This window comes from Trachemys scripta, chromosome 23 (assembly GCF_013100865.1).
Source record: "Trachemys scripta elegans isolate TJP31775 chromosome 23, CAS_Tse_1.0, whole genome shotgun sequence".
Classification (NCBI taxonomy): domain Eukaryota; kingdom Metazoa; phylum Chordata; order Testudines; family Emydidae; genus Trachemys; species Trachemys scripta.
In genome coordinates this window covers 11,540,157-11,550,058 of record NC_048320.1, presented here as the reverse complement: position 1 = coordinate 11,550,058, position 9,902 = coordinate 11,540,157, and the positions used below count along the sequence as shown (strand labels likewise).

Genomic DNA, 9,902 nt, shown 5'->3' with positions numbered 1-9,902 from the left:
ATTGTACTTATTGCATAACCCACACATGGGCTTCCCCTCCTGGTCTCTCTTGCGGGTTTGCGTCCACGGAGGCAGAGAGGGGCAAATACGACAAAACAGAGGGGGTATCCAGGCAGGTCTCCGGGGCTGCCCCTCTTTCCCATCCTGGTCCTGACGACTAATAACGTGCCGTGGTTCTGGGGATCACAACGCTGCCTTCAGAGCCACAGCGATCCTGCCCTGCAATCAATCTGTTCCACTTGGCAACCATACAGGGCATTCTGGCTCTAGGCAGAGAGAAGTGCTTGGAGGATGGGCACGGAAGAAGGCTGCCCTCCTAACAGAGAGTTCATGCCAGCTAGCTCGCCTTAACTAGACCATCAACCGGCTGCCACCTGAGCTCCACGGAGCACGGCTTCGCGATAGAAAAAATGAATGTCCTAGAGCAACGGGCCCTGACCTTTATTGCTCATCTCTCCCTCTCTCTTTTTCTCCTGCCAGCCGAGATGCTCTTCTTATTCTGGGGCAGCTTCTTGTGCTACGCCACCCGGATGGTGCCCTCCGCCTTCCACGAACCTCGCTACATGGGCATCGCCCTGCACAACGAGATGATCATCTCTGCAGCCTTCCACGTTGTCAGGTGGGGGTGGGGAATCGCCCTGCCAGAGGTTCCCTTTGGCTGCAGGACCTGGGGCTGTCTCTGCCCAGGGCGCCCCACAGCTCAGTCCAGCTAGAAAGGGAGCTGGAGACTCACGTGTCAGCAATCCCGTTCCCCTCTCCCGCCAGGGCCGGACCTAGATTTTGCACACCCGCTGAGGTCACGGGGGCAGGTCAAGTGTAAGTGGGAGCTTGAGGCGACCAGGTTTTGAATGAGCTCAACGGGCTGCCCTTTCCTCCTCCTCTTGTGATCTCCCGGCTCAGCTCCAAGGATACCAGACAGTTGAGGCGCACGAGCAAGATTCCCCAGCCCATGAACCAGCCCTGCAGAGTGAGATCCCCAACAGCGTAGAACAGGACCAGTGATGCTCCCTGCACTGTCCCACCAACGCCCCACAGTGGGGCCTAGTGCTTAGAGCAGAGGAGGGGGGTCGGGATGCCTGGGTTCTGTTCCCAGCAGGAGGGAGAGGCGTTCAGAGGCCGGAGGAGGAGAGCGGAAGTCCGAGGAATCCTGGGTTCTAGTCACTGACTCGCTGTCTCACATAAGGCGCGTCACTTTAATCACTCCGAGCCTCAGTTTCCCACCCCCGGCAGCACACCCTGGAGAATAATGCTTACCACTTTGGTAAAGCTCAGAGAGGTCCACTCCTGAGAGTGTTAGTACCTAAGGAGACCGGCAGCATTGCCTAGCGGGTAGCACCCTGGAGCGGCAGTCAGGAGACCTGGCTTCTATTCCTGGCTCTGCAACTGGTTTGTTGGATGATGTTCAGCAAGTCACAGCCTTGCTCTGTGCCTCAGTTTCCCCAATCCGTAAAATGGGAATAATGGGACCGACCATTGTAAAGCACTTTGAGATCTACAGATGAACACTGCTAGATAAGAGCGAGGGGTTATTCTGACAGGTAAATGCAGAATGTACGTATGCACCAACTAGCAGGACAGCAAGCAACCGCTGGGGAGGGGTTCTTGTTTTGGGGACGGCCCCCCCCACCTTGCCCAGCAAAGGGGCGGGATAATTTAATTAGATGGGCCAAATGCTGGGGACTTTATTCGTCTTTAATCAGGCTTTTCTTGGGCCAAACGCCCATTGGGACCGATTCCCACCCCCCCAGCTGTGTTACATCCATGTAAAGTCCCTGGTGTCAGTGACTTACACCAGGGTCCAGAAGAGGTGAAGCAGGCCCCTGAACAAAGGCAGTGACACTGGCTGTGCAAGGAAGGGGCAGAGCAAAGGGGATCTGGCCCAAAGCTTTTATGTGGTGCCTCTCCCGGTCTGGATCCAAAGTCCAATAGAGTGCCTGGGTCGTTTCCCAGCCTCCCGGCGGCCATCACTGGGCCTTTAGCCCCCAGCCCCTTTTGCAAATGTGCGGGTAAGATTTTATTCCCCAAGGCCGTGGGGAAGACAGACCAAGTCCAGCCCTCGGTAAATTACCTCCCCCCCCGCTCCTGTCTAGGTTCGTGATGGTTCCCTCGCTGCACCCCGACTGGACGCTTCTGCTGTTCTTTATTCACACGCACGTCACCATCACCATGACGCTGGCGTTGCTCTTCATCCCCAAGGTAACCCGCTTCCGGCCTCTTCCCCCGGCATTGCTCTCCCCGAGGCTGAAAACACATCCTACTTTCCCCTCCCCGTTACCTTTGGGGTAGAGTCCCCTGTTTAAATCCTTGACAAGCATCCAGTGCCATCCCTAACAACCTAAGCAGCCTGCCTGCTCCCTGTGAACTGAGCGGCCTGCAAGGGATAACCATTGGCAGATTCGGCCGTGCACAGTCTGAGACAACAGGGGGGCAATTTGTACCTCCCTGCTTCAGAAGCTGTAGGGGACGGTGCAGCAATGACTGCCCCATGGGGCTCTGCAGGGGGAGACGTCAGTCCCAGCCACTCACCTTCCCTCCTCCAGCCTGCCCTGCGGTGCCCCCTCTGCCCAGGGCTGGGGTAGTGGTGCAGAGCTGGCAAGGGGTAGATAGTGCCTTGAGGGCTTGCATGTATTGCAGTGGTGGGCAATGCATTCTGGGTTAGGCGACTGCAGAGAGAGGGGGGAGAAAGGAGGGCCAGCCAAATCAGTCACTTAGCAGGTACCATCCAGGAATGCTGTAAAAAACCAGAGTTCCAAGGCCTCCAGCAGGGGCGACGCACCATTAGCTGCCCTGGCTCGTAGCTGAGTGACTGACTTGTTTAGCGCCAACCACGCCGGTTAACTGGTGCAAAGCTGCAGCGAAGCCAGGGTCTACGTTCTACTGCAGGCCGAGGACATGGGGGGGCGACAGGAGGCGGCTGTCTTCACCGCAGAGTTCACTCCAGTTATCTACACCCAGGTAGCTCCTCTCAAGGGAGCGCGGCCACATACCAGCCCCCCCCGTGGCTGTGTCCACACCGGCGCTGTTCGCACTCACGTTGTCGTGTTAAGACTCCCGGGGGGGGGGTGTATCGCGGGGGTCTTTGGGCTTCAGGAGGCTGAGTGCTCTACAAATTCTTTCCCGCTCAATTGCGGGGCAACTTTTCTGTCCTCTTTGGGGCGCCCGGGGGGAATTGTGGGAAGGCACTGGAGGATCAGCGGCAGTTAAGCAGCACTAGCCCGTGGCCACACTCCAGAGAGGCCGTGGTAGCAGCTGAGTTGCGCTCACTCGCGCTGTAGCCTATTCCCTCTCTAAGGCCGGACAACTGATGTTCATAGACCCACCGCGCTAGGGAGAAGCGTTCACGTGTGCGGATGGGCCTTGAGCGAGGGGCGATGCTCCGGGTATAACTGTGCAGTGAAGACAAGCCCTAGGTCATTAAGGAGAAAGATAGGCAAGATGGCTCCAGGATTTGCAAAGGCGTCCAAGAGGAGATAGGTGCATTTGCGGGCCAAATTCTCTAAGCTGCCCTGACAACCCCAGCCCGCAAGCAGCAAGGGCTTCAACCTGTGCCACCGCTCTCTTCCCCCAGTTCTTGCATGCCAAATCGCCCCTGCGGGAGGAGATCGCGGCGGAGGTCTACGAGGACGAGCTGGACATGCGGCGCTCGGGCTCCTACCTGAACAACAGCATCACGTCGGCATGGAGCGAGCACAGTCTTGACCCCGATGACATTCGGGTGGGTGGCACACTCAGGACCTTCTTTTGACGCTAGCTATACAGAACTGTGCAGAGTAAGAGTTGCCTTTTGCAGTCTTTCTCCTGAAGCAAACCAAAAGGGGTGGCGAGGGTTATACCTGCCCTGGGGCTTTCGTGGATCTCCCTTCCCTCCTCGGGTGAGGGGTGACATCCCTCCGCGAGCACGGGACGGGGTGGAAGCAGGGGCTGCTTCACCTGTGCTCCAGCAGCAATCCGTGGGACTGTCAGTAGCAAAGCACTTAATAAGGCTGACATCTACAACTCCATCATTAGTCTCCAGAGTCAACACTCAATTGAAATGGGGGTGGAGGGGTGCCAAGTTCACACCTGTCTCAGGGCCTGATCCGTCAGCCCTTACTCACAGGAATCACCCCACTGGCCTATGGGCTCTGTCTGCCTTGCTGAAGACCCAGGCACGCAGCGCTGCGGCGGGAGGGAGGGGTCACAAGTGGAGGGTTTTTCCTTTGCAACTTGAGGTGTTAGCAATGAGGAGTCTGGTTTTCCAAGGTGCTGGGCACCTGCAGCGCCAGTTGGCTTCAGCCCAGGACTTTGGGCTCTTTATTATTGTTTTTAATCAGGGGGTTAAAAATCCGGCATGAACAGATGGGGCTGGTTCAATGGATGGTGAGGGGGGTTGGATGGAGCTGGGATACGGCCACCGCCCTCCCTTCCCTTCCAACCCTCTCCTAGAGGAAATCCAGACACATTTTACACCCCTGCTCAAAAAGGAAAATGAACTCAGAGGCTGACGTACAACGTACATTTCAGAGGTTCATAGGCACAAAGGGCAATGAGGAGCCTTCCAATAGGATTTAGGCCCCTCCCTTTGACAATCCCACCCCTGAAAAAACACCCCTCAAAGAACCGGATGATCCACTTTAATCAAGATTCGCTCCGTGATGTCCGGATCAGCCCCAGGCCTGGGCTTAGAAACTCAGGCTGGTGAGAGGGGAGGGGAAGTGGAGTAAACAGGACTCAGTCCTGATTGGATCAGATTTCTTATCTCACTTTGGGAGGCTGTATTGCTCTCCAGGGTATGTGCGCTCCCCAGTGTCAGCCCATCCCGGGAGCAACCGGGCTTGCTGTTAATTCCTGGGCTCGCAGAGAATACCAAGAGCTGGGTGGGAAATGGATTCATTTTCTGTGGAAAATTTGGGGTAGATGAAAATAAATTCTAATATGTTGGCTGAAAAACAGAAGAGTTTGATTGTGAACTACCCTCCGGGTGTCTCATGCACCCATTCTTCCACATAGCTTGAGAAATTGTAGCCAACCAGGCCTAACAGATCCAGTCCTTTCACTCAAGGAGCAGAGGCCTATGGTTTTAGCTCCAGAGCCGAGTTATTACGCTTTGATTGAGTAAGAGTTTTTATATATTTATCGGTGCTCCTTTCTTTCTATCCTCTCTCCTCTGCCTTCCCAAACTCCACCCAATGTGTAGGATGAATTAAAAAAGCTTTATACGCAGCTGGAGGTTCACAAAACCAAGAAGATGACCGCCAACAACCCTCACCTTCAGAAAAAGAGGAGCTCCAAGAAGGGCCTGGGCCGCTCCATTATGAGGCGCATCACCGAGATACCAGAGTCCGTGTCTCGGCAGTGCAGCAGAGAGGACAAGGAGAGCTCCGGTGGAGGTGGCGGTGGGAGTCGCTCCGGCTCCTACAAAAGAAGGCTTCTGGACTCCGGCAGCTCCAGCGTGAAGGTGAAAGATGACTCCTCCAAGCACAAAGCCTTCTCTCTGAGGAAGTCCCACAGCACCTACGACCACGTGCGGGACCCCAAGGAGGGCTCCTCGCCCTCCAGGCACGACAGCGTCTGCAAGGAACCCCCGCTGCTAGACACCTTGATGAGGAAAAAGCTGGCCAAGAAAGCCTCCGAGAGAACCAACAGTGATTCCCTGGACTCAGCCCCCCTTGTCTACAAGTCTGCCAGTGCCCACAACCTGCTGGCGGACAAGAAACCCCTTCACCCCAAGCCCTCCCCCTTGCAGAAATCCCTCAGCGTCCTCACGAGCGCCAGAGAGAAGGCCCTGCTGTTGACCAGCCGGGCATATTTGGAAGATGGCTGCGAACCAGCTGGAGAAAAGGAGGGGAAGGGGAAGGAGGAAGCTTCCACTCCTGAAACGCAATCCTCAGGGCAGGCAGATGTCGGGGGGGCCGCTGAGCAGGCCCCGGAGGCAGGGAAGCAGCCGCAGAGCAACGCTGTAGCCAAAGGGACTGAGAGCTCCCTCCTGCAAGACAGCTTTGACAGGGCCGCCGTTTGCCCCTGGGAGGGGGAAGTGAGCCCGCCAGAGAGCAAGACGCAGAAACACGTCACGTATGCCCCGATAAAAAGCATCAGCGTCGACAGCTCTCACCTGTTGGGGAGGGCGCCCCCTGCCGGCAAGAGAAAACCGCCGCAACCACCCATCAGGTACCAAAGCTTGGCTCACAGCCTCGAAAGGAGCGAGGTTGCCCCCTGGGACTCTCAGGAGCACACGCGGCCTGCCGCAGATGCTCCCGGCCAGGGCTCCAAAGATACCGGGGCGCTGATCTACAGCTGTCCATGGGAGGTGGAGGAGCTTTCGGGAAAGACAGAGAAGGCAGAGCGGGGAGAAGATAATGTGCAACCTCCGTCCACGCCTGGGAACGGCAGGCTGCCGTTTGTACCTTCCTTTGCTGCGGAAATATGCCCGTGGGAACTGGCGGAGGAGGAGGTTTTCAATCAGAGTCAGCAGGACAAGCCGAGCGAGCCAGGCGGCGCTGAGAAACCAAACAGCTCTCTGGCCAAAGCCCAAAGCCTTAAAATCCCCCTCCAGAAAAGCTCCTTCAAGAGTTTAGGGTTAGCCATAAAAGCGTTTAACCGGGCAAGGGAGAAGAGCAGCATTAAAAGAAGAAAGGAGGACGAGGGGAACCAGACGGAGAAAGAGAAAGAAAAAGAGGCTGGCAGTCGATGCGATAAGCCCAAACTGGCTGAAACCTCAACGCTATCCCTCGGCGGGACGGCAAGGCAAGAGGCCACAGCCAGAAGTCCTGAGGAAAGCAGGCAGAAGATCAGTAAACAAGCCACCATCTGCCCCTGGGACGAGGAGACTACAACCCCACCCCAGCAAAACAACGATGCCAGCAAAATGTTTGAAATATGCCCATGGGAGGGGAGCGTGGAAGAAGCAGATGGGCCCCAAGATGGGTCGGCGCCAGCCAAAGCAAGCAGCAGCGCAGAAAGGAGGAGTTCAAAAAACACAGGAGGCATCATACGTAGGAAGCTGGAGAGGGTGAGGAGCCAATGGGAATCCACGTGTCCCTGGGAGACCAGAGATTCTGGCGGAGCCGTACAACCCCTGAGCAGGGACGAGGCTAAAACGCCCCGTCACTCCAAGCTGGACAGCAAGAATCCCGAGGCATGCCCCTGGGAAACCGCAGAGGTGACAACCAGCGTCAAAGATGAAATCTGCCCCGTGGACGCGACTGAAGCTCCACCAGTGAAACAGGATAAAGAGAGAGCTCCCAAAGGGGACAGGAGCATCCCGCTGAAAGCAGAGGCAGGCCCAGGCAAAACACTGGAGAAGGGAGGCAGCCAGCGAGAGGCCATCTGCCCCTGGGAGAGCTTGGACATGGAGGAACTGTCAGCGAAAGCGGACACAAAACACACTGGTCTGCCTAAAGGGGCTTCAAAGAAATCGGACAGCGTCGAGAGCAGAAAGGCAGAGGTTTGTCCCTGGGAAACGGAGGAGGATGAAGCCAGTGTTAACGCTGAAACCTACCCCTGGGAGGTGGCTGATGCGCCATCAGAGAAAGGAACTTTATTAAGAAAAGTTGGTGTGGCTTCCAAAGAGGATAAAAGCATCAGGTCAGAAGCAACAGGCCCATCTACAACACTGGAGAAGGGGAGCAGCCAGAGAGAATCCATCTGCCCCTGGGAGACCATGGATGCGAAGGAACCACCAATAAAACCAACTTCCAAAAGTTTTGATCTGTCTAAAGTTGCCTCCAAGAAATCTGACAGTGCTGATAACAAAAAGGCAGAGGTTTGTCTATGGGAAAGTGCAGAGGTTGAAGCCAGCATTCAAACGGAAATCTGCCCCCGGGAAGCGGCTGAAGCTCCATCGGATACAGGGAAAGTAAAACAGGATAGCGATGGAGCTTACAGAGCTGGTTCAAGAGAGACTGGAGATATGCCAACTAAGAAGTTAGAAATGGGGGGCAGCCAGCGAGAATCTGTCTGCCCCTGGGAGAGTATGGACAAGGAGGAACTCTCAGACAAGCCTGCTACAAAAAGCCTAGATCTGTATAAAGCTGCTTCAAAGAAATCGCACAGCGTTGAAAGCAAGAAGGCAGAGGTTTGTCCCTGGGAAAAAACAGACGTTGAACCCAGTGTTAAAACGGAAATCTGCCCCTGGGAGGTGGCTGAGACTCCACCAGAGAAAGGAACACGGGAGAAAGTTGGTCTCTCCAAAGGCGACCAGAGCATCACCTCGAAAGCAGCAGCGGGTCCAGCTAAAACACTGGAGAAGGGAAACAGCCAGAGAGAATCCATCTGCCCCTGGGAGAGCCTGAGCGTGGAGGAATCCTCTGGAAAAACGGACAGTAGAAGCTTTGAACCGTCCAAAGGCCCTTCAAAGAAATCCAGCAGTGTGGAGAGCAAAAAGGCAGATGTTTGCCCTTGGGAAAGCGAGGAGGTTGAAGCCAGCGTTAAAGCTGAAATCTGCCCTTGGGAAGTGTCTGAAGCTCCATCAGCTAAAGGGAAATTAAGACAGGACACAAGTCGGGGGGAGGAGACAGGTTCAAGAGGAACTGGAGACATCCCAGCTAAAACACTGGAGAAGGGAAGCAGCCAGCGAGAATCCGTCTGCCCCTGGGAGGACTCCTCTATAACAACTGACCTGGGCAAAATTTCCTCGAGGAAATCTGAGAGCATCGAAAGCAAGAAGTCCGATATTTGCCCTTGGGAAGGATTAGACCCAAAAATGGTGGAGAAAGAAAGTTTGAAGGCGGAAATATGTCCGTGGGACGTCGAAGGAGCCTTGCCCAGTCAGGCAGCCGTGGAAACGGCCAGCACAGAAACTCCAACAGCCCAGCCGAAAAAATCAAAAAGTAAACCCATGGGCCAGGCCGAACACAAGCCACTGCATCGCCTCGTGCCTGACCCCAAGCCCCCGAGAGGTTTCAGCAAAGGCCATAGCATGATGGCAGATGTGCTCCCCTGGGAAGTGGGCATGGCGCCTATCATGACCAGGTGTCTCAGCACAGGTAGCAGCGTGATGGCAGACATCTGCCCATGGGAAGCAGAAGAGGCTCCAACGGCGGCCGCAAAGGATGAAGTGGAAACTAGCAAAACCTCGGAGGCACGTCCGCTGGAGGCAGGAGACATCAGTCCCGTCCGCGCCACCCCAGCCGAAAGCAAAACAGCAGAAAAACGGAGAGAGGAAACCAGGGGTCCCAGCCCAACCAAATCAGACGTCTGCCCATGGGACTGTGAGTAGCTTTTTCCATACGGGTGGGAAACGGATGCAGATGAGGTGAGAAGGCGGCTTCAACCAAGGACGGCTTCAATTCTTAGCGCAGCCTACTGCGTGTCCACCAAACCGGGATTAAGGGCATGACTGAATCCTACACTGACAGTAGATGGCGTGGGTGACAAAACCCCAGATGCAAATATCCTTGATTTAGTGGAAACAAACCACACTCTATGGGCCACTCCTGTCAGGGGACAGTTGCAATTTTCTGCCTTCACTGAAAACCCAAGTCAACTGTGATACTCTACAGATTCCATCCTGTGTCTGTCAACACGTAGCGAGGTTCCATAGTGTCCTCTTTGTCAAACCAGTGGCATTGGAAAGCGTTAAGACCATCCTCAAAGCCAGCCTCACCCACTTTCACCGGCCATACGTCCAACGCGCTCATCTAAAACTGGAACTGGCTAAACACAAAGTCTCAGCCGCGAGCTCTGGCGAAACGAGGGATGTGCATGGCGTCCTTCATCATACGATTCTCCGTTTACGTTTACAGCTCTGTCTCGGTTAGCTGATCGTCTGGAAGTGCGTGGAACTACTTGGTGTGCAAACCAATGGGCCCAAACAGGAGGGTAAATCAAACAATGAGGGATCAATAAGCCTTACATCCAAAATGCCGCTCATCCTTAGTCTAACTGAGGAATCTTACTGCTCCCTTGAGCTACTTACGTTGAGG

General features: G+C 55.3%; 1 protein-coding gene across 1 annotated transcript in view; it reads left to right on the top strand.

The window, feature by feature from the left end:
- The window catches only part of GPR179 (G protein-coupled receptor 179), a 33,470-nt gene extending 25,369 nt beyond the window's left edge, over window positions 1-8,101 (top strand). The window contains 5 exon segments of the mRNA XM_034756293.1: window positions 481-619; window positions 2,091-2,196; window positions 3,569-3,715; window positions 5,177-7,907; window positions 7,910-8,101. Coding sequence (XP_034612184.1) covers window positions 481-619; window positions 2,091-2,196; window positions 3,569-3,715; window positions 5,177-7,907; window positions 7,910-8,007 — 3,221 coding nt within the window. The 3' untranslated portion in view covers window positions 8,008-8,101.
- Window positions 8,102-9,902: the final 1,801 nt, after the last annotated feature.